Source organism: Mustelus asterias, chromosome 4 (genome assembly GCF_964213995.1).
Source record: "Mustelus asterias chromosome 4, sMusAst1.hap1.1, whole genome shotgun sequence".
Classification (NCBI taxonomy): domain Eukaryota; kingdom Metazoa; phylum Chordata; class Chondrichthyes; order Carcharhiniformes; family Triakidae; genus Mustelus; species Mustelus asterias.
In genome coordinates, this window is record NC_135804.1 from 130,291,963 (window position 1) to 130,317,103 (window position 25,141).

General features: G+C 44.6%; 1 protein-coding gene across 1 annotated transcript; it reads right to left on the bottom strand.

The window, feature by feature from the left end:
• Positions 1 to 7,742: 7,742 nt before the first annotated feature.
• On the bottom strand, positions 7,743 to 9,610 carry sox3 (SRY-box transcription factor 3). The gene is made up of 2 exons (XM_078210402.1): positions 8,601 to 9,610; positions 7,743 to 8,311 (listed from the first exon to the last, which is right to left on the bottom strand). Exons 1-2 carry the CDS (start codon positions 9,480 to 9,482, stop codon positions 8,270 to 8,272), a joined length of 924 nt encoding a protein of 307 aa, XP_078066528.1. The 5' UTR covers positions 9,483 to 9,610; the 3' UTR covers positions 7,743 to 8,269.
• Between the last annotated feature and the right edge of the window lie 15,531 nt (positions 9,611 to 25,141).

Consider the following 25,141-nt stretch of genomic DNA (forward strand, 5'->3'; position numbering starts at 1 on the left):
TGCCTGGATCTTGGGAACAAGTCAGTTATCCAGCTTTTTATAAACCTATCTTACACATGATTATCCTTGCTGATCCTACACTTAAGTGTTTTGCACATTGCTTCAGTGGCTCATTATATTATCCAAGTAATAAGTTACTGAAATCTCTTTAATCTCTGTTAAGGTATTAATGTGAAGTCAATCCCAATGGTAGTTTTTAACATGTCATCACTGCCCCTCCCATACAATACACTCAGTGTGGATACATTTGTAATAAAGCTTCTACATAAAATTCAGTTCATTTAAAAATAAATGTATGGTTGACAATCCTCCAGATTTGTCCTGGAGTCTTCCCGAATCAGAGTTTAATTGACTGTACAAGTAAGCAAACCTTGGTTATATAAAATACTGAAGGTATAGTTGGGGGGACGGGGGCGGGGACGGGCGGAATTGGCTGTTTGTTGGGGTAGTGGTGGGGGTGTTTGCAAGTCAGGTCAGGTGATGAATGCATTCAATCCCGCACAAATAAAGGGGAAAAGCTGCCGAGGTTTCATGAGGGATCTGGATATCCAGAGTGTTTCTAAAGTCCCTGTGCAACTTCCAGTTGTTAATAACTCGGGGTGCGCGCAAGAATAAAGCAGACTGCAAATGACTTAGTTAAAGCATCCTTTACAAGAAGGTTGAGGAAGAAATATCTTTAGCTAAATATATTTAGCTTTGACAAAGGGTCACCTGGAGTCGAAACGCCAGCTCTTTTCTCTCCTTACAGATAGCCCTGCTGAGGTTTTCCAGCATTTTCTCTTTTTGGAAATATATTTAGTGTTTGTGTGTGATTATTGCTAACAATTATTGTTGAGCAATAGGTGCCAGAAACAAGCTTTCAGACCTATGTTGGTGTTGATTTTAAAAGTCGAGCTCTGAGACCCGTTGGCCGGACTAGTGGGGAAATACATTTGAGTCGTGTAATCATACTGCCCAGGGCTTCAGAGAGCCCGTCCTCGGGAAAGGATATTAATCAGCTTCCGATTACTACACAGAAACCGCTGCCAGGAAATGTTTCTGAATGAATATCGGATAACGGCAGCGCCGGACTCAGCTGTGATGCCTTCCAAAGCTGAATAACCTTACAATATTCATTGTTGAAGCGAAGGGGGCTGGAAAAGGTGTCGGAAAGCTTTAGTTTAACCTCTGACAGTGCGTGCTCCCTGGAGTGTTAGCATGGCTTTTTTTTTTAGCACTCAATCCCCGGAGAACATCCAGATTTTTATGACTCAGAGGTGAGTGTGTGACCAACGGAGCCAGAGCGAACAGTCATGGGAGGATTGTGAAAATGCACAAAAAAAACCCCCCCTCGACAACAATATAGTGAAACCCTCCGGCATTCTCGCTCTCTATCAGGGACAATCTCAGTTTACCAAGTACCAATATCATATCACACTGAAATTCCTGAAATTGAAATCTATACAACATCATTCTCAATATTCTGTAAAAAATCATTTACAAGTATTAAACTGACGCGTTACAATTACTGTGGCTCTTGTAGTCAATTAAAAATTGTGTAAAATGCACAAACCAAAACCAGCACTAAGATATCAACTGCACTTAATCCAAGTTTCAGTTAGGGACAAACATTTGACCCAATAACCTCACACTAATTCCAATTCTAACACTGAGTAGTTCTCTGTCCCACTTCATACAATTAACGTCCCCCACCCCTCTCTCTCTCCCCCCCCCCCCCCCCCCATCCCACCCTTGCCACACTGTTTCTGCCAATATACATTTTGATACTAACAAAGTACTCATCGCTTGCGGTGAATCTAAATGTTGGAATGGGCAGTAAGAAAAATCAGCCGGGACTCATTAGGACACATTTGAGTGTGCACACATTCTCACAATGTTGTATTTTGCTCTCTTATATTCGCCGTTCAAGTCTTAACAGAACTTTACAAAGAGTTGAGTCCGGAATTCTGTTGGAAAATACTGGCAAGTTGAAGGCGGACTTCACTGTGGTGTAAATATCTCAGCAACTTGCGGCGAGTAGATAGGTCAGAAGGTACTCATGGCCTCAGGTTGCTGGATAATTTACCCTCTTTGTCTCTCCGCCGGTGTCAAAAAACGGTGGCCTGTGTACAGTAAATACGGACTAACACGCCACATCTCCCTCGCTTCATCCACTCTCCCGTTTCCTCTCTTTCCGCATCTAATTTGCTTCCATTTCGGCAAGTTTCCTTGTTAGTCCTCTCTTTGTTGAAGCAGTCCTTCAATCTAATTGGTTCAGGGGATAGAGTGTTGGACCCCATCCCATCATTCACTGAGGTCCCAGATTGCCCCCCCCCCCCCCCCCGGTGGTTCCACTGGCACTCCCAGCAGCAAAAAAAAAACGCACTCGGGCTTCAGGGTGCAAGAAAAATTCCAAACCCATCAAGAGATGCCCCACTCCAGCTGACTTTTGGTTCGACGTTGATCTGAAGATGAAAGATTTCCAAGCGCGCTGCATGACCTCCCAAAGCGGTTTACGGTCAATGAAGTACTTTTAAAAAGTTGTTGTAAAATGCACCTGTTTTTTTATTTGTCAAAAGTATTTCTTTTAGTCCTTGTATCTAACTGAATTCAATACAATGGAGCAATTATTGCAGTTCTGTTGATGGACAAGAATTGTGAATTGAGAATTTTTTTTGTTCAAAATATTTATTTTTCCCATTAGCAAATCCTTCAACAGACATGTAAAAAGTCACATATTCTGGTCTGAACTCGGGGCAAATGGGTTGCATTGGAGAGCTCTGGTCACTACATTCCATCAGGCACACCACCGTACTGGGGGCGCGTTTACAAGAGGCACACGCAAAGAATTTTGTCAAACCGTCCTGCTTATAGGCTTTATTATTACTGGATGGTGCACTGAGGGGGCACTGGAAGCATAGTAAGATTGAGCAGAAATCTCTAACTATGCAGGGAAGACCCGGAGAAACGAAAACATCTCAATATCATAATCCCAATTCTCCAGACTGGCCAAGCATTAACAGTTAAGCAGCGTAATAGAAATGAGAATTTCTCACACTTCATCAAGTTGGTCTAATTTGAATTATTAAATGTCTTTAGTTATAGGTCGTCCCAAAATGTTCCAACAGTTGTTAACAGCCATCATTTGCCATCCCTGATTTCTTTAGACAATGTGCGTGTTTAATTAAAAACAAGCTAGGGATGTTAAGTAGTTTTGTAAGCACAGCCGAGTTGTATTTTCTTTGTAAAAGACAGCCCGAAAATGACAGAGGATTAAGAATAACTCGGTGTAAATCGCCACGTCCTCTTTTCCCCGACTGTTTTAAACACTTAAAACGATCCTCACTGTCCCAGCAGACTATATTTCATGCCCCTATTTACAGAATGGTTTTTGTCTTCACTTAGTTACTCTGAAGTTTGTCAGGCTGCGAATATGGCGCCGTACAAGATGCTGTGTACAGATGTGATTCAGCGTTTTCCCTTCAGCATCAGGGGTGGAAATTCCGGCGCTACCCTGTCGAAAATCGGTTCGGAAAGATTTGGTTACGGATGGCGGAATTCTCCAAAAATGTGGAGATCTGCCGATGGGAGAGAGATAAGCTTCTGTCGGTGTAGACGGTTAAGAAGCATCTCATTTCTGATCTAAGTTTGTTTGCAAAATACATGTCTGTCCTGTTTAATTAAAATAAAGACAGTCCCATCTATTCAGGCAAAGACTCCACATGACAGAGGGGAAACCCGTAAATGCAGGAAGGACAACAACTGTTTACAGCAACTTATCCTCTTCAGTTTAGTCTGGAAGCTTCTATTTTGTTTCTTTAACCACCTTTCTTCACTTTGCATCAGTTCGTCAAAAATAAAATCTCCCCAAAAATAAAACACTGTAAACCAAGAAATTAATCGAGTTCCTTAATATAAACGTGTTCAAGTGAAGCAAGTCGGGACTTGGGTACAGGGACAGTTACTCCAGGAGTGGGAGTTTGATGGAGACTTGAGCGGGAGGGGGGTGGGGGGAGAGACAGTTATTTATTGCAACAAAAGATAGAAAGTCTCAGCAGCAGCTTAAGAGAGAGAACAGAGCTGACATTTCGAGTCTGGGTGACTCTTTGTCGGAACTTATTGACTTGCTGCCATTTCTCAAAGCCTTTCCCCAGCTCCGCATCGCTTCAACGGCTGTTGAAGGGCGCTCACTGTTGTCCTGTAGTCAAACTCTTTGAAATGTGGAAGGTGCTGGAACTATGCAAGGACGCGCAAAAAGCGGGAAAAACCCCGGGGTGGCTAACATTGAGTGGGTTTTCAGAATAAAACCAGGGATTTAATAGTGACCCCAAAAGCCTTTTGCAAAACAGTTCTGGTGAGACATTTCCACGGGAAGGATGGACTGGGGAAGAGAATCGGTGCTTGAATGAAAATACTCGGACCAAGCGGGCCGGACCCTGACATTTAAGGATGGGACTGGTGTAAATAGGATTGTGACCGAATCCGGGACCTCTCCAATGGAAACATTTACACACTGGACTCTTGCATTAACAACAGGGCACGCTTTAAAACTCTCTCTATCTCGCACACACACATACAATAAACGGGTGCTCCACTCTGTAGATAGAAAAGGAAGATAAGAGTCTAAAATTAATAAACAAAAATGCGCAATGTACATCGGGATGGAGGTGGGGGGCTTACAAGAGGCTGCCAGTTTCCCGTTTTCTCCGCCGCTCGGAAAATCAGGCGGAATCTTAAAAAAGTAAAGCTGTGACCATGATGCTTTTCAAAAAGAGATGCACAGAATTCAGTCCTTTCCGAATGTAAAAAAGCGCCGCGAGCAGTAAGTCATTGCGGCGAAAGCTACAAGTGGCAAATCCCCCCGCCGTTTATATAATCCCTGTGGAACCCGCTGCACATCTCAACTCACATCATTTCACAGATGCGCCCTACGCATTTTTTTTTTAAAAATCGTCAATTAATAAGTTAACCCTTTAAAACAAAGCAACAATTCTTGGCATCGTTTCTACCCACTCAGTTCAGACTGAGCATCTGTTGCTCAGAATTCGAACCGGGTTAAAATGATGAAACATTAGACTCCAGGTTCGTTTTGCGTGGTGACAGGGTCCAGGATTGGTGGCCGTGTTCGCCTTGTTCTTTCAGACACCGTGTTGAGTCAGCCGAGACTTTCTCCTTAAATGTTCCTACCGTCAGGTAGTTAGTTATAAGTGGTTAAAACCAGGCTGAGCAGGTTAGAAATGGAATGGTTTAAGAGCTTGTTGTTGCCCGCTGGGCTGTTTGTGTGGAAAAGTTAAATATATTTTTAAAAAACGTTATTGAGAATTACCGAGGTAAATTTGTCCCTCCGAAAGTTGCAATAACTCCACTATTCTCCAATAAGTTCGATCTAATTCCGTGGTGAACTTTTTTATGTCTCAGCACTCCCCTTCCATTTTTCTAATCCAGACATATCCATCGCAAGGTAGATACCTGGGTCTCAGTATTTAGTAGAATTCTTGGCCGATGTTACAGTTAATAAACAGGAGCAGGCGGACCCGGCATTGTTTACAAAATGCAGGAGGAAAAAATAACTTTAAAAAATCAAATATCTTTTGTCAGAAATTCACTGTGAGAATGAGGCCAGCACATTTCTGCTTTAGCTTCGTCTACAACTTTCCCAATATTTCCACATTTGTGAGTCTGGGTACATTGGAGAACCAACCACGCAAAGTGGTTACAATTCAATTGGCAACTGCAATCAAACAGTCCCAACATTGCTTCGTATCCACTTGAATCTAACCATCCTAAACTGCCACTAAAATCGCTTCATTTTTTTTCAAATTCAGCAACAGTTGCGCTTTTAAGTCTTTGCAACTGGCCTGGCCCCTCTCGCACTCGAAATGTAAGATTAGATTATGTTGAATGAAGAGACGCCGCAAATGGAATTAACCTCATGCAGTTGCTGATCTCCGTTGGAGCAACCTAACAATAACAGAGCTTATCAAAAAAACAGGTACAAAGTGATCGTGGCTTTTATATCAAAGTTCTAGCATCAAGGCATCGCCGTTCAAGCGACAGCCCCAGACTGAAGGAACACAATTTCTCCAAGCTGTTCAGCTTCCTGCGGGCATTCTCCTAACTGCCGACAGACCCTTGTAGCCTCTTGTACACGGACAGCGCGATGATTTTGTTTTAAAAATGCTAAATCTTCAACCTAGAGCAAAAAAAAACTGTTCGCTGGGAGAGGTGTGAATGGCGCTGGAGATTGCTTGTTAATGACATTATGTGTAAAGATACTGGTCCGGGCAGGTGGATCCCACCGCCCTCCCCCCCTCCAGCCCTCAACAGCTCGGTGTGTGGGGGAGGGAGGGGGTGAGGATAACACCAGGTTTTTAGGCGGCCCAATTCTATTTGCACAGTGGTTGCTGTTGCAATGAACTAACCTTTCAAAAAAAAATGCTTGATTTTAAAGCGTTTGAAAGTAGAATTCCTAGCCAAGAGATAGAGGCAGGTCCCTTAAATCTTCAGAACGATTAATTCTGCCACCGGCTTTAAAATACTACAAACACCACCAGCTGCAGCGGCCGCCCAGAATCTGTTTTATCTTTGTAACAAATCGGTCACAACCACAAAACCATCAACCAACTTGTTCCTGCAATCTGTACCTCTCCGGGAAGAGAGTCAGAGAGAAAACATTGGAGTCTCCCCACCCCCCAAAAATAGGGTTTAAAATTAAAGAGTCAATTTTGAAGTAAATGTTCTACAATCCCCCAGAAACAGACGAAGGTAACTTCTACACAACAGGGAGAGAGAGAAAAATATTCTCCTGACGATTAGAATGTCAACCGCGCGGATCCAGTACTGACCAAAGCCGAGAAAGCAAATAAAACCGGATCGAATACTCGGCCTAATTTCCCATTGGGAACTGCAATCCCTTTGGCAAAGGCGGGAGATTAAATGAACATAAGGAGCCGTTGGCACCTTCAGGTTTTTATAATCAGTTTTCTCCTTTTTTTTGTGGGAGTTACATCAGCGAGTTAACTGGGGGAAAATAGATCTCAATCGATCACACAATGTGGCTCCCCCAGAGAACAGGATCGAATTTTCGCCCGGGAGTGCTCGCTCCGAGAAAAGACAGATATAGGACGAGTGAGGAGATTTGACTCCAAACACTTGTTGGGATTGGAAGCTTCCCTGACCCCAGTGACAGCCGGTGGAGGAAGTGGGGGGTGGGGGGGACTCTGCAGGTGCTGTGGGCATTTACACTGTTTAACCCGCCCTGAGCTGACGCCTTATTGATAATCAGTCCCCACCTTTTGTTTTACACAAAAAAGTGAAGCACTTACATGTGAAAGCAAGGCTGTGAATTAACGCGAGTCTTTTAATCGTTTGGACTCGAGTATGTGCGAAACGGGGGCTAAGTTTGCAAGCGATTCCCGCTCCTTATCGCGTACTTATCAGCGGGAGAGGGGCGAAGGAGGGGGTGCCGAAGGGTTGAGAATTTCACCTCATTCTCAGAGAGGAAATTCGACTAATGCTCTTGGTTGGGGGGGGGGGGGGGGAGGTAACATTTCCCCAGAGGGGAGGAAGAGTTTGAGTCCCAGCAGCCTAGAAACAAGAATCCAATTCTAATTAATACACTAATTAAAACAGCAAGAGGGAGACATGGTTAATAGAATCAACCATCTACATCAAGGCATCAATGGTTAATCCCTTTTCTTTAAAAAAATAAATAAACTCACCAACAAGGCAAGAGATCCGGGTCGAGTGTGTGGTTTTTTTTTGTAAAAAACATTTATTCATCTTTTTTCAGGAACAGGGAGCCGGAGATTTTGTTTTAATATTTAAGAAACCGTATTAGTAAACTAGAACATCTGTTTGTCTGATATAGTTACTCAATCGATATGGTAGGACACTCCCTCCCCCCCACACCACCATTAAAACACAAATCCAGAAACGGGGGGGTGAGTGTGTAAGGAAGGGTCTAGATATCGTTTAAAATATTCACAAGCGCCAGAGTGTAAAACACAAAATACTATAAATTAAAAACTTTTGCGTTACGACCCGCAGCCTCATTTAAAACCTAAAAAAAACAAGGATGGGGGGGGGGGGGGAACAGGTTAAAAAACAAACCCTACAAGGTATATTCGCTGTCCGCATGATTTTGAAAGAAGCAGAGTCTCACATTGAACAGTTATTTACAGATACAAGAAATTAGGTAAACATCTTAGAAACTTGCTCTCCCCCTCGCACTTCCGCTCCTGGTAACTCTGAAGGCATTAAAAGTCACAAAAAATATAAAAGTTGGCATCTAAAAGGAGTCTCGTCCGTGTAGAAACGTTGATTGTCCCAACTGGTGAGAAAAGAGAAGAAACTTCAGCATTTTAGAAACCAATTTTTTTTTGTTTGTTTAAAAACTCACATGCCGCGGAGAGTTCCATTGCAGATTACACACACACACAACACCACAAAGCAACTCAATCTGATGCAGAAGCCATGCCTCAAATCATTGTGTTTTGTTTTTGTTTTGTTTTTGCTCGAACGCTAAAAGAGTCTGTCCAAATTGGGGATTAGTTCTCGCTCTTATCTGTGTGTGTGTTTTTTTTTGTTTAGATGTGTGTTAGAGGCACGGTTCCACTCACCCCTGTGCCAGGTATCGCTGTGCCCTGATAGTGCTGGTGCACACTGTGCAGTCTGCTGCTCTGAGAGGAGGGGTCCCCTCCTTCTCCTCCGGGGGGGAGATACATGCTAATCATATCCCGCAGGTCACCCAGACAGGCCCCCCGGGAGTGGGGTGTTAGCGGAGGCGGGGTGGTGGGCTCTGTCTTCACCATGGAGCCCAGGGCCATGCCTGGCGTGCTCTGCTGCCCATAGGCGGGGGACATACTGTAGGTGGACGCGGCGTTCATGTAGCTCTGGGCGGTAGTCATCATGGGGCTGTACTGCAGGCTGGCCATCTCGTAGCGGTGCATCTGCTGGATCTGAGGGCTGTTGATACCTGCGTGCTGGGAGTAAGCCAACTGGTCCTGCATCAGCGGGTACGTCCCGTTGGCCCAGCCGTTCATGTGGGGGTAACTCTCCATTCTCTGGCTGACTCCCACGCCGCTGTTGACCGGCACCGACCCCGGGGAAAGCAAGCCGCCGGGCAGAGAGTACTTGTCCTTCTTGATGAGGGTTTTGGTTTTCCTCCTGGGTCGGTATTTGTAATCCGGGTGTTCCTTCATGTGCAGAGCTCTCAGCCGCTTGGCCTCGTCAATGAAGGGCCGCTTCTCAGAGTCGGACAGAAGTTTCCAGTCGGCTCCCAGCCTCTTGCTGATCTCCGAGTTGTGCATCTTGGGGTTTTCCTGGGCCATCTTCCTCCGCTGGCCCCGGGACCACACCATGAAGGCATTCATGGGTCGCTTCACCCGGTCCGGATTGTTGTTGGCGTTCTTGCCGTTGCTCCCCGGAGCGCTGCCGCCGACTGTCCCCGTGTTGGACTGGGAGACAGCCGACTTCAGCTCGCTTTCCATCATGCTATACATTCAGCCTCTGGTAGCAGACACAGCAGCCAGGAGAAAAAGAGAGAGAGAGAGGGGGGAGAAGCTTCCCCCAGGCGACTCCACCAAAGCTCAAGACGCAGTGTACACGCAAACTGCCCAAGTCTTTTGCCAAACTTGTTCGCTTCGCTCAGCAGTTAATAGACACCTATCCATGTGACTGACAGCCCAGAAAGCTGCTGGAGCCAGCCAATCGCAGCGCACTCCCTGGGACAGCTCCTCACCGACTTGCTGTTTAGCATTGGAGGGACACTATTTCCCACTCGGCGTTAAGACAACACTGACCCCCCCGCCCCCCACCAACACACAAACCCGCCAATTCTGCTCCAAACCAAATTAAGCTGCGTCCCAGACAGCCAAATTCCGCATGCAGGACTATTGCTGCTCTGCACATTGGAATAAATTAGAGAGTGCGGCCAGGGCGGACGCTTCTATGCTTAAATATCCCAATTGAATATCCCTACATTTGGTAATTATTTTGTGTGAACTCAAGGCCTGACCAAACACGAAGGCAGTTTTTATTTTGGAGAACTCACCTGAGTATATACTGAATTTGGCTACCTGTGCAATGCTTTTTATTGATTCAAATTATAGGTATATATTTTTTTAAAGCAGGAAGCTGGAGGGTGATATGTAATTCTAAAATTCCCCCCTCTCCCTCTCTTTCTCTCTGCATTGCCTGCTGCACCTCAAAATCCGAGGTTTGACTTTGAATTTGTGTGGGGGTTACAATAGCTGTAGGTGTATTTTGGGGAGTTGGATGTTTGGGTATTTTTTTTTGGGGGGGCGCTTTTTTTGATTGACAGCTTCACCACGTGCCAATCAAACTCTCTGCGGTCAGTTTGTCCATTGGAGAGATTATTTGGCTGTCATAGCAACCGCATCGCCCTGTCACTTCTGGAAGTACTCCAGCCAACTGAAAGCGGAGTTTTTTGGCTGCAGTGTGTGTGCGGATCACCCCTCCTGCAGCCAGCACCGAACATGGGGAGGGAGGGAGGGAAGGGGTCTGAAAGGTAAAGGAGCACCACCCGCCCCCTCTTCCACACACGCAACACACACACATTATTTTTTCCGTCGCCCCATTTTGGAAAATTACCAAAAGGCAAGTTCCCCACTATCGAATTGCAATGCATTTCACTGGGCCGGACCCCATGCAAAACGCTTTTTTTAAACAAAAAACTTTGTAACTTTTATAAGTACTGTGATCACTTTGGAAAACAAATTCCAAAATAAAGATGTAGATAATCCTAAAAGATTTTGACAAGTGAACAGTTCAATAAACGCGCGCGCGCACACACAACTTTCCAAACATAGTCTAATTTCCGAATGCATTGGGGTTAGATGATTGATAAGGTCTCCAAATAGCAGGCCGGAAGCACAGGAACACAATGAAGCTGTAACATGAATTCTCATCCTTTCGGGCGGGCTAGGACGTGCTCACTACCAGCCCGAGTAGGTTAGGGTGATATCCAATCCCTACAGCCGCAGCCCAGAATGAGTTAAGGGACAATAACACTTGCATCACCTGCACAAACAAACCCCCTCTCCCAACAAAGTCCAAATATGTGCAGGTTAGATGTACTGACCATGGTAAATTGCCCCTTAGTGTCCCAAAATGTGTAGATTAGAGGGATTAGTGGGGTAAATTCGTTGGGTTACAGGAAACGGTCGGGCGGCACGGTAGCACAGTGGTTAGCACTGCTGCTTCACAGCTCTAGGGACCTGGGTTCGATTCCCGGCTTGGGTCACTGTGTGTGTGGAGTTTGCGCATTCTCACCGTGTTTCCTCCGGGTGCTCCGGTTTCCTCCCACAGTCCAAAGATGTGCGGGTTAGGTTGATTGGCCATGCTAAAATTGCCCCTTAGTGTCCTGAGATGCGTAGGTTAGAGGGATTAATGGGTAAATATGGGGGGCAGGGCCTGGGTGGGACTGTGGTCGGTGCAGACTCGATGGGCCAAATGGCCTCTTTCTGCACTGGGCTTCTCTGTGGGAGAGTCGGTGCCGACCTGATGGACCAAATGGCCTCCTTCTGCACTGTAGGGATTCTATGATTCTCGGATATAAAATTCGGAAGTACGTACAGCCCAATGTGATATATATATATCAATGCTCCTTTATTATACAGGTGCTTCAGTGTATTTTTATACATTCAAGGGCATTGCTTGCAAGACCAGCATTTATTGCCTCCTAATTGCCCTTGTGGAGAAGGGCACTTCCTTAGTTACTTCCTTAACAATTAAATAGCTTGTGGGCTTGGGGTGGGGGGGGGGGGGGGGTTGGGGGCGAGGGCATTTATTAGTTGGGGGCAGCACGGTGGCACAATGGTTTGCACTGCTGTCCCACAGCGCTAGGGACTTGGGTTCGACTTTCACAGTAACTCCATTGCCGTGTTAATGTAAGTCTACTTGTGAAACTAATAAATAAACTTTTAAACTGCTGTGGCTCTGGAGTCACGTGTAGGCCAGACCGGGTAAGGACGGCAGATTTCCTTCCCTAAAGGACATTAGTGAACGAAGTGTGCGTGCTTTTGTATAATAAAGCGTTCCCCGCTTTGTAATTCCAGGTGAATTTAATTAATTTTTAAAAATTCCCAGCTGATTTGGTGGCATTTAACTCCTGTCCCCGGATTAGCCTGGACCGCTGGATGGCTAATTATACAGGAAAACAGAAAATGCTGGAAATACTCAGCAGATCGGGTAACATCTGTGGCCAGTTCTGATGGAAGGTCAGAGACCTGAAAAGTTATCTCTTTATCACACCGCAGTGACTACCTGTCCTGCCGATCATTTGCGGTTTTTATTTCAGATTTCCAGCATCTATACTTGTGTGTGTGTGTGTGAGTGAGAGTTAAATTTCTGATCGGTCCTGATGAAGGAATCTTTTTCCTGTGTTTGTAAATATTCAGGTGAGTGGAATGCTCTTTCAGAAATGATGTCACTGTGTAGATTCAACAGCCCAAGTTGAAGTGGATTGTCGGCTGTGGCTTCTGTTTCCTCCCGCAGATTTTGCTGGGGCTATTTCTGGGCGAAGCTCTATCGCCGCCTGGCGACCTGAGACTTTCTAGCACGGGTGTCAACACAAAACCTTCACAGATAAACATTTCATAGAACACATCCGTACACAACAGAACGCCTAATTCTCCGCAGCACAGTTTACAGACCCACATTCGTCACCCCAATTAACTGAGCGCCTCAAACAACTCTTCCTCCCCCCCTCTGAAAAATGACTCGCAAAGATAGCATCAAAAACATTGCCAACATATTTGGGAAAAGGCAAGACAAGACTGACAGATGCACTTAGTCGCGGAAACACATCCGTTTCATTTACACAGCATAGACACTCCAAATAACCTGTAGAAATGATGTACTGCTAGTGAGACACAGGATTCGGAACTCACGTTGCCAGCAGCGACTCATCAATGAGGTATTTTATTTCCTCCGCTGTTGTTTCATAATATTACAAGGCTGGAGCTCTCTCTGATCCTCGCATCTAAAACACAAGTACAAAAAAAAAATCATAATCCTGTGTTTTATTGAATGCAACATTCGTTTAAAGATCCGAGAAGCGTCATTTAAAAAAAACATCACATTCTAACCGTCAGCCCGCACAGTCTGGGGTCACCTCCACCCCAAGTCTCCCAATATAGATTTTGTTGCAAGATAATATTTGCTGAGTGGTTCCGTGTTGCTGAAAGTGAGGGATGATTATTTCGATATGTGTTATATAGCCACTGCCCGTTCATTGAAACCAAACAGTCTTGGTAAAGTTGTACAATGACTTTGGTAAAACATCAGAAACATGATCACATTTTTTTTTGGAGACGGGTTGACAGATGCACTGAAGCCGCAGAGAGATGTTTCAGTTACGCTGCACATTCGCTGCAAGTGTGCGGTGGAGATGAGGGGTTCAGGATAAAGATCACATTCCCACTGGAGGCTGAGAGAGGGTTTCCCTCTGTGATTCTACTGCTGAACTGGGCAAAAAAGGGTTAAGCCCCTTTATTCTGACATCCAATTTGTAGATGGGTCCACCCTCAATGCTGAAATATCCAGAGAGAAACTAACGAAATTCAGTTAAGACCTCTCTCTATGTTCACACGGCAGCTGCAATAAGTTAAATCAAATCTTTGGCCACTATTTCTCAGATCAGCCATTGATTACTTAATTATATATACAATCAGGATCTGATTAATGAAAGCGATGGTCTACCCCCCTCCCTCCGCCCCCGTGTTTGATAATAAAATACATCCCGAACCCCACACTGTAAAGCTTCAGTGTGGTTCTAATTCTCTATCGTCGTTCTCAAGCCTTGTCAAAAGTCTTTTGGAGAGGGAATATATACTCGGCGGGGACGGTTCCCTACCGCGACAACACGTTTTTGAATTGGAACGATTTAGGTGGAAGTTTTAAGTTCCCGAAATCCAAGCTTTGTAACACTTCAACAAAGATTCCCCTCCCTTGCAAAGGACACAAGGGTCTCATTATGTGACTGGTATTCCTCCCTCGTTTCTGATCACTAAAGTTCAAGCTTTGGACCTCAGTGCACTGTCACCTCTGTCAGGAGTGGTCACTGCTATTCAGTGACCACAAACTATGAGAGCCTGGCTAGATCTCTGTGAAATGCTTTCAGCGTGCCTGAAATCCTTTTATTTTCACTGCGATTTAGAAGAGCAAATATGAGCTGGAACCGCTCGCTGCATTAAATCTGTAATTTTTTTATCATTCTAGTATTCAATGTGAAGGATGTTTGGAAAATTCGGCACCAGTTGGATTCGACTAAGATGTTCCCAATGTCACACTCGGCATTTGGAGCGATGGGACATATTGCAGGATTCTGTAATATTAATTAAACAGATTGGGTAGCACTGCGGTTTTATAATTGATTGTCCAGTTTCTGATGTAGACGGGATTAGAAATTTTAAGAAACTAATCCTTTCTAATTGATAACAGTGGTAGCGGTTTGTGTGTGTGTGTGTGTGTGTGGGGGGGGGGGGAAGGGGGGAGGGTTACATTCCCCCCACCCCCCAAAAAACAACCTTCTTAAAATGAAAATCGACTTAAACATCCTGTCTGTCTCCAGCACCCCCTCCACGGCATTCGAGGAGAGGGGGCAGCAGCGTGAGTTTAATTTAGTATAAAAAAGCTTAATTTGCTAGTTGAAAGGAAGGCCGGGTAAAAGGAGGATGTCCCTTGGTGTGTGATTCAACCAGGTTATCAGACAAGCTGCTTCCAAAATCTAATCCAGAAAGCGACCATCAATCGGTAGCTCACACACAAATTCAAACCATCCAAGTGTGGGTGTCTTGGTTCACATTCAGATCTGACAAACTGAACAACTTGTAATCTGCTGATGAAAATGATCAGGGGCTGGGCACAGTATTACACTGCAGCCACTTAAGAATATTTGTACTCTCCCAATTAACAGCAGGGATAGCGACCACCAACACGAATTTAAAATTCCAGACTCTCCCAAACATATATAGAAATAAAGAAATCCCACAATTGCTCGCCCTAATACCTGTCTTCATTTCCAGTCACACGCTCAGCACAGTTAAACCTCTAACCTCCAGGTGTATTCATAATTTGGATTGGTTACAGCGATTGAGGCCTAAAATTAAAATGAAAAATTCCGACCACCCCAAATGTTCTGGTAAGTGCAGCAGTGCGGCACACCTCATTTCACACTCTCTGTGGCATGGTTTACCGAGACAGCACCCCCCTACCCCCGCACCTGTTCCCGTGATCAGGAATTTTTTGGGGATCGATACATGATCAGAAGGCAACGACGTGTGAATCGGTTAAAAAAATAACCGGTCACTCCAACCTATACAATACACTGACCAGAAGCTGTTGAAATTCGCTTTTATATTGAGCTAAATACTCGAATCAGGGAATGCAATGGAAAATGTTTTTTAGTTTATACTTCTAAAATTTATACCAACGGTGACCGGGTAAAAGTTTCCTTCCAACATTCTGAAATTGTTACAAACAAAATCATCCAAATGATCTCACTCGAATACCAAACTGCCCCTCCACTTCATCTTGTGTTTATTAATATCGAGAAATATAATTCACTTTAACATGACCTGCTCCCTCCACGAAAGCGCGCAATTACATTGCTATTTGACAGTGGAAATCTTGCTTCTATGTTGACTTCGAATTGAAGTCAAATTCAAAGCTCGAAAAGAAAACAAACAGTAAGATTCGATCCATTCACTCTGCACTTGGGGTGGACCGAATGGATAAATGCTTTTCTTTAACCCTTTCTCAAACATATTCCCCAGTGTAGGATCTCCGTCACAATCCGCACAGACTCAAAGACAGTCACACACACAAAAAACAAGCAACGAATATACAGAGCTTCGACAGAAGAGAGCTAGTTCCACGGCGAAATTAAATTCGAATATTTAGCCCCACGCTAAACTGTCCATCTGAATCTAACATAATCATGTTGTTAAAACTAGAATATGGGCTTCAACCTGTGACATCACCAGCCAACTATATTACTAATTGGCAATGTTGTTGAATTTTAGTTCTGATTTTCCATCAGACCCACTTTTTAAAAAATGGATACCCATATTTGAGGATGTTAATACACATCTAGCCAAATATTTGAAACCATCTAAATCGGCTCAGTTAGGCACAGTGAAATTCGTTAGTGGCAATCAAAGGGATGTTCTAACCTTTGTCATGATGTGGAGATGCCGGCGTTGGACTGGGGTGAACACAGTAACAGTTTTAACCTTTGTGCCAGTGTTTGATTCGATTTCTGCTGTTTAAATAACTCACTGGGTTCAGAATAGACAGGTATAAAATCTAGATCAGGTCTTTCACCCCAGGTCATCACAAATACTTGCCTCATTTGGTTTCCAATAAAATGAATTCGTCTCAAATCCACTAACAATGTGTAAACGTTGCTTATGCGGAAGGCGCAATAAACGAAACGTAATTAACCACAGAAGTTTCTAAAATTTCATCAAACAAAGCCGGAACTTTCAAACTGTAACTCAATATTTTGCATTTTTTTAAAAAAAAGGTGTGGCAAACCGCTATTCTCTTTTGGCCGAAATACACTCTTACTCGGGTCCAATCTTTATTATTCTCCCCCACCTATCATCACACCTTCAGTGAAATGTTTGGAAACTCCACTGGTTCCAATCCTGTCTAATTGGAAATCTTGGATCTGTTCAGAGTTCGACCAACAGCTCGAGAGGCGAGTCTGGAAGAGAAAAATATTCAACAGCTGACTGAAGCGACAGGAGTCAAAATGCGACACACAACTCTCACATTTGAAATGCGACAACCATCCTTACTGAATCTGGAGGATTTCCAGCTTGGATAACATCTACAATATATCCCCAAACCTTACACCCAAAAAACAGAGGCCAATCATCATCTCAACTGGGACCTGGAGTTTTCTTTGCGATGAAGCTATGTTTTTTTATAATTAACCCTATCGCAATGTTAATTTTACCTGTTATTGGTGGTCTGAAACACACAGATAGCGGAGGGACCCAGATTGGGTTGGGGTAGAACGGAACTGTGAGCCTGAGGGTGTAATCTCACTCTCAGGTGTCCAGTAAAAATGAATAGTGTAAGGGGAAAAATCTGCAGTTAGTAACGTTCACTGTCGAACACACACACACTGTTAATGTATCACTTACTGGTCGGTATTATAATGGATATATTTTAATTAAATATGCCATTTCTTATGTCTGCGGACACCTTTAGAGTGCACTTTTTCCCTGTAATGTCCTGCTTCAGCGTGAGTGCTGAGTAATAAGCTTTTTCCTTGTATTCATTAACTTAGGTTCAACCAGGTTACAGAGTAGGCTGTCTACACAGAGTATAACCGTGAATTAACTGCGCTGCATTACGATAACAAGACTTAATACAGCTCTGAGCCATTACAACAAGTCTTCCACCATTATTCTTTTATAAGACTGGGATACATAATTGCAGTAATCCACAAGACTAATTAGGTGCAAATAAACTATTCATTACGGCCAAATTAAAATGAAACACGCGCTATTCTCACATGAAAGGGGTGTCATTAGCGGGAGAACATTCTTTTGCAAGTGTTATTAAAAGCAGGCTAGTGCAAAGAAGAAACTGGAGGCAAAACAAGCGGGCCAGCATAATTATGTTGCAATGTGTCTTTCGTTTGAGATAAATAATTAAAATCGAGGCCGGATTAATTGACATTACTGCCGTTGCCAATTCATCTCCCGCCCCCTTCCCAAATGAAATTATCGTTTGCTGTAAAACAATAAGATCAGGTATGAGTGGGTAGCAGGCTTCCGTCAGTGGAAGGCACACAGGTTAGGCGGGGAGGGAGAGGGGAGTAAATGAATAGTCATTACTCCCCTTTCAACCGGCACTGGATCCTTTTGATCAGAAATGAATTAGCTTCAACACACACAATAGCGTTACGATCAGGAGTAAATGGGATGACCCAACGCTCTTAACAGCACCTTTATTAATCTAGCTGCAGCTTTTCAATTACAGCCGCTCATTTCATTAGGGCAACGGGAGAATAGCGCAAAGCTTCTCTCCAATAACCCTGCCTCCCCTTCCCTGCCACCCATGCTTTATGGTACAGGGGACGCGGGCAATACGGAGTTTCGCCCCCATAAAACAAATAAAGGGTCTAAATCACCAACTTCCTTCCCAATTCAGTCGAACAATTTATCAGACAATTTCGGGTCTAATTCACCAAAGGAAGAAATCCTTCCTGAATCTCATCTCAATGTGTGTGAGAAATATACCCACCGCCTTTGCTGATATCTTCAAAAATAATGCCGAGGTGTAAATGGGGAGGCTTCGGCCACCGTTTATTGAGACGCCTCGTGTATAATCTCATCCCTGGATCAATATTTATTTCGCAGTTACATCCCTAATCAATAGCTCCATTCCCCCCGTTATAAGGTACATTTGGAAAAGGTGCTGAATCACCCAGCTCCACCCATCAGTCACACTCTTACCTTCAAACTGGGCTGAATATTTAGGATCTAACCCAACCTGAGGGTGACAGATGGAATCAGCTCTTCACAAACTGAGTTCAATCTCTCACACGGGATTGGGGTTGGGGCTAGTGGGGGCGGGGGGGGGGGGGGCGGGGGGTTGTATTATTTAAACTACCGCTTCCCTGGAAAGAACAGTTTTTGAATTTCGTTCCCGATTTAGGATGGGCAGATGGGAAAAATGCAGCATCTCAATTTTGCAAAGCAGGTGAAATTTCTCCTTGAATAAACAGTCCGCTAAGCGAATCAGTGAGAGTTTATTCGGGGCGAGCGGTTGAGGGAGTGAACATTCTGTTCCAAGGCAGATTTATGTTTCACATGTAAAGGCTAAAGGCTAATTTCACAAATAAGAATAAACAGGTCATTCGGTAAATTCAACCAGCTTCTGTCATACCTTCCGCCTGTCCCACTGAAATAGAGAGAGCAGTGAGAGGGGGTGCAAAGGTGAGCACACTAGAATTCCAGTGGGATTTATTGTACCCGATTTGCCCACTGTAAAGGTCTATTATCAAACGACATCATCAAATATTAGTGAAAATATTTAATTATTTTTCCTAAAGGATGCTCCCAATGACGCGAAGACATTTACTTTAAAAAAAATGTTGTACAGTTTATTTTAACCTAATTTCCTGTACCCTTATCCCTGTGTTCAAATCCCTCCATGGTCTTGCTCCTTCAGATCTCTTTAACCCCTTCCAACCCCACAACCCTTTCAGGAAATGCTGACGAACCTTTATTCCATTCTTAAATGGTGATTTGAGGTCAGCTCTAGACACCGGACTTTAGAATGGGTGGAAAATCTTTAGAGAGGTTCAGGGAAGGCAGATAGGAATGGTCCCAGAGTTGAGAGGCTTCAGTGACTGGACAGATTGTTCTCCTGACAGATCATTGTAAGGGGATAGAAGTATTCACAATCATGACGGGTGTAGATAGAGTGAAACTTCCCATTGTTGAAGGATTGAGAAGCAGGGGCACTGAATAAAGGAGGTTGGCAAATAATCAATGCCACCATGAAGATAAATATAGGCAGTGAGTGATCGGGATATGGAATGGGGAGAGTGGAAGGGAGAGAATATGGGAAAGAAAGAGGGAGGGAGATCTTTGGCACTCAGCAGAGTCCTCATTCTCGACATTGATCTTTGGCACTCAGCAGAGTCCTCATTCTCGACATTGAGCTTCCACTGAAACCAAGGTTGCTACCTGTGGAAAGATAAAAGTGGACCTGATCTTGCTTCACTGATTGTAGTCCCAGATTGGAATGGAGAGAGTGTTAGTGGTGATCACTACTGCAGTCTGACCCTGAGTGATAGTAAATAGAAATCTAGAATCATACCCATTCTAAATGGTTTTTCCTTTGAGAAGAGAACTTTAGAATAATTCCAATTATTAATGCTGAAACTCTATCTTTTTGCCAATTATAATTGAAATCTGAGCTAGAAACAGCAAATGCTGGAAAAGCTCAGCAGGTCTGGCAGCATCTGTGGAGAGAGAAACAGAGTTAATGTTTCCCATCCAATATTCTTCTTCTTCAGGGCTAAGAGACTTACAGACTCAAAACATCGAAACATAGAAACTACAAGTAGGTATAGGCCATTTGGCCCTTTGAGCTTACTCCACCATTCATTATGATCATGGCTGATCATCCAACTTAATAGCCTGATCCCGACTTCCCCCCCAAAATCCTTTGATCCCTTTCACCCCAAATGCTATATCTCACTTCTTATAGAATCCCTACAATGTGGAAGGAGGCCATTCAGTCCATTGAGTCTGCACAGAATACAACCCCACCCAGGCCCCGTTCCCGTAACCCCACATATTTATCCTGCTAATCCCCCTGACACTAAAGTCAATTTAGCATGGCCAAGCAACCTAATCCGCACATCTTTGGACTGTGGGAGGAAACCGGAGCACCAGAGGAAACCCATGCAGACACGGGGAGAATGTGCAAACTCCACACAGATTCTTGAAAACACAGTGGGTGCAATTTTCCTCCAAACAAAAAGTGCACAGGAATGAATTTCTGGCACTGCACAGCACAGAAGATGTCAGAGGATTTACGCCAGTGGGGGGGCCTGCACCCACTCGAGAGGCCATCATCAGACTACTGAGAGAGCCACTGCACATGTTCCAATCTCCTAGTATACTGGGAGATGGTTGACATGTGTTTCCTCACAACCCCCCCCCTCCCCCCCACAACCACCCACCCCCCCTCCCCCCACAACTCCATCCCTGGCCCCGTCTCCCGCTGATGTAGACCTCCACTGGTGGGTTTGCTACAGAGATGCAAATCACGATTTGCATATTGTAATCAGCCTCGCGCTGTTCCACAGCACGGGGCTGATCACATTGAAAAAAAATGGCCAGCTGGTCCCAATTCCCATTTATGGCTATCCGCTGACATTTCTGGGCTGCTGATTGATTAATAAGGGGGTCAGGGTTTATGGGGAAAAGGCAGGAGAATGGGGATGAGAAAAATATCAGCCATGATTGAATAGTGGAGCAGACTTGATGGGCCGAGTGGCCTAATTCTGCTCCTATGTCTTATGGTCTTATGGTCTATGCTACTTGAGCAGTGCAGCAGGCTGGGAAAATCGCACCCACTATGTTTTGGCATGAACTACTTTCTGTGGCAGCGAATTTCACAGGCGTATCACTCTCTGGGTGAAGAAATTATCTCCTCAATTCAGCCCTGGATGGTCTACTCCATATCCTTAGACTAGGACCCGTGCTTCTGGGCTCCCCAAAATGTTAACCCTACTTCTCCCTGCTGCCAGACCTGCTGAGTTTTTCTCACATTTTCTGTTTTTATTTCAGATTTCCAGCATCTACAGCGTTTTGCTTTTATATAATTGAAACATTGTCTATTTTGTTTGAACTTTCACTAGCAGTTGGACGCGGAGCATCAGCAGCTGATGATAGAAGCTTGCTATCCATCTGCCTCATTAATATAGGATTAATTGAGGAAATTATCTTTAAACTTGTTTTTGTTGTTAGTTGAGGTGATAAAGCGAATTACAGTTGGGCGATAAATACTGGAGAGGTGTCCTAAGTACTAAATAAAAGTTAATTAGATAGTGGAATTTCTTCAGCTGGTGCCAATTTTCCAAAGATGTGAATTTACTGTAATAATATATCACAGAGAAGGGCAATTAGGGCTGGGCAATAAATGCTGGCCCAGCCAGTGATGCCCACATCCCATAAAAGGAATAAAAAAGGCACTCACTCTTCTTTCACGCCTTGTCCAATGACCATGTTAATATAGGAACCAGAGGGGGATATTCAGCTCCTCCAGCCTGTCCTAACATTCACTGCGATCATGATTGATTTCAACACCATCATTTTGATTTGATTTGATTTATTATTGTCACATGTATTAGCATACAGTGAAAAGTATTGTTTCTTGTGCACAGTACAGGCAAAGCATACCTTTCACAGAGAAGGAAATGAGAGAGTGCAGAATGTAGTGTTCCAGTCATAGCTAGGGTGTAGAGAAAGATCAACTTAATGCAAGGTAAGTCCATTCAAAAGTCTGACAGCAGCAGGGAAGAAGCTGTTCTTGAGTCAGTTGGTACGTGACCTCAGACTTTTATATCTTTTTCCTGGAGGAAGAAGGTGGAGGAGAGGATGTCCGGGGTGGCGTGGGGTCCTTAATTATGCTGGCTGCTTTGCCGAGGTAGCGGGAAGCGTAGACAGAGTCAATGGATGGGAGGCTGGTTTGCGAGATGGATTGGGCTACATTCACAACCTTTTGTAGTTCCTTGCGGTCTTGGGCAAAGCAGGAGACATACCAAACTGTGATACAACCAGAAAGAATGCTTTCTATGGTGCATCTGTAAAAGTTGGTGAGAGTCGTAGCTGACATGCCAAATTTCCTTAGTCTTCTGTGAAAGTAGAGGCGATGGTAGGCTTTCTTAACTATAGTGTCGGCATGGGGGAACCAGGACAGGCTGCTGGTGATCTGGACATTTTCCTGCCTTTACTCCATTTCCATTGATATTCGTATTCAACAATCTATCATTTTCAGTTTGAAAGCCGCCGTTGCCCTGAGAACATCCAGTTTCTTTGGGGGATAGAGAATTGAAAATCGCTCCTCCTGTTTGTGTGAAGAAGTTTTTCCGATTTTTCTCCTGAGTTACCCAGCTGTAATTTTGAAGATGTTTTGTTGGTCTCCGCCCCCCCCACCCCCCCCCCCCCCCCCCCACCACCCCCCGCCCCCCCCGACCCCCACCCAGCTGGCCAAATAGTTTCCTTGCACTTACCCCATCAACTGTTTTTAATGCTTTAAACCCCTCGGTTTGTCTATGCTCAGAAGAATGCAAGCCTAAAGTATTCAACTTGGCCTCATAATTTAACCCTTTTAGCACTGGTGTCATTTCAGTGAGCCTGAGGTATGGTGCCCTGAACTGAACATAATGTTCAATGGGATTTAACCAATTGAAACACCACGTTCCAATCCACTTGTGATAAAGGACATCATCCCATTAGCACATTGGATTGTGTTTTGTAATGTGTGAGCTTTGGCATTGTTCCTGAACTACCAGAGGCAAAAGAGAACATCTCGCCCCAACCTTATCATCACCGGCCAATGTTCACACAGACACGCTAGAGTCAGGGCAAGTGCTGGAGATCAAGAGTAAGAACCTCCACAATGTCTTTGCTAGTTGGAGTTTAACCACGTTATTCATTGCAGGCTGCCAAGGAGAGGAGGGGGTCACTTGTTCAAAGTCACTCAGTACTGATCAGGGACCCTGCATTGTGGAATGGGAGTGGCCAGTGAGAGCCACCTTCCAGCCCTTGGTGCTGACCCCCTACCCACCTCTCCTGTGATCCTTGCCCTCCAAACCCCTTCCTACAATCATAAAATCCCTGCAGTGCAGAGGGAGGCCATTCGGCCCATCAAGTCTGCACCGGCTCTCTGAAGGAGCATCTTACCCATGCCCAGCATTACCATAACCCCATGCATTAATATGGCCAATCCACCTAACCTGCACATCTTTGGACTGTGGGAGGAAACTGGAGCACCTGGAGGAAACCCAAGCAGACATGGGGAGAATGTGTAAACTCCACACAGTCAGACACTTGAAGCCAGAATTGAACCTGGGTCTCTGGTGCTGTGAGGCAGCGGTGCTGACTACGGTGCCACCATGCAGCCCATCACTCATTTCTGGTTCAGGATCCAGCAATAATTCCAGGCCCTGAGTAGGTATTGTACTCCTGACCCTGCCAACATCTGATTTGCTTGCAGCTTTTGGCAGGAGGGACTTGTGCTCTTGGAGGTGTCTTTTTCTGTCGAAGGCCCAGTGCTGGCCTGTCAACTGTCTGATCATTGCATGTTGTGGTGTCGGGGAGGCAGAGGGTGGGGCGGGGGTGTTGCCCCTTCCTGCTGCTAGGTTAGCAGTTAAGAATTGGGTCTTGTCATGAGTAAGTAGTTCAATTAATAAAAGTTAGGCGAATTTATTTGTTATAGTTAAATTATGTTCTTAAATAAAGGTTGTTTTGATAAAAGCTGCCTAATGTGTCAATAGAATCATACCTGGAGTAAAACACCTTGGGGCAAATTTTCCCATCCCCAGGATTCGTAGCAGGCAAGGGGTGGACCACGGAAAGTTCCATTGACCTCGGGCGGGATTTTCCAGTTTTGGCGTGAGCATGGTCAGAAAACTCCACCCCTTATCCTCATACTAATACCAAAATAGAAACGCTGTTGGGGTCCAGTTGGGTTTCATAATGAACCTTGGGGTTGAGTGTATTCAGGAGGAATTTCTCACTCAGTATGTGGATGGCTCGACCAGAGAGGGGGCAAAACTTGACCTCCTCATGGGAAATAAGGAAGGGCAGGTGACAGAAATGTTAGTGGGGGGTCACTTTGGGACCAGTGACCATAATTCTATAAGTTTTAAGATAGCTATGGAGGATGATAGGTCTGTCCCAAAAGTTAAAAATCTAAATTGGGGCAAGGCCAATTTTGATGGTATCAGGCAGGAACTTTCAAAAGTTAAAATTCTAAATTGGGGCAAGGCCAATTTTGATGGTATCAGGCAGGAACTTTCAAAAGTTAATTGGGGGAGTCTGTGGGAAGGCAAAGGGATGTCTGGTAAGTGGCATGCTTTCAAAAGTGTGTTAACCAGGGTTCAGAGTAAACATATTCCTCGTAGAGTGAAGGGCAAGGTGGCAGACGTCGGGAACCCTGGATGACTCGGGATATTGAGGCCCTGGTCAAGAAGAAGAAAGAGGCACATGACATGCATAGGCAGCTGGGATCAAGCGAATCTTTTGAAGAGTGTAGCAGGTGTAGGAGTAGAGTTAAGAGAGAAATCAGGAGGGCAAAAAGGGGACACGAAATTGTTTTGGCAGATAAGGCAAAGGAGAATCCAAAGAGCTTCGACGAACACATAAAGGACAAAAGAGTAACAAGGGAGAGAATAGAGCCTCTTAAGGATCAACAAGGTCATCTATGTGCGGATCCACAAGAGATGGGTGAGATCCTAAATGAATATTTCTCATCAGTATTCACTGTTGAGAAAAGCATGGATGTTAGGGAACTTGGGGAACTAAATAGTGATGTCTTGAGGAGTGTACGTATTACAGAGAAGGAGGTGCTGGAAGTCTTAAAGCGCATCAAG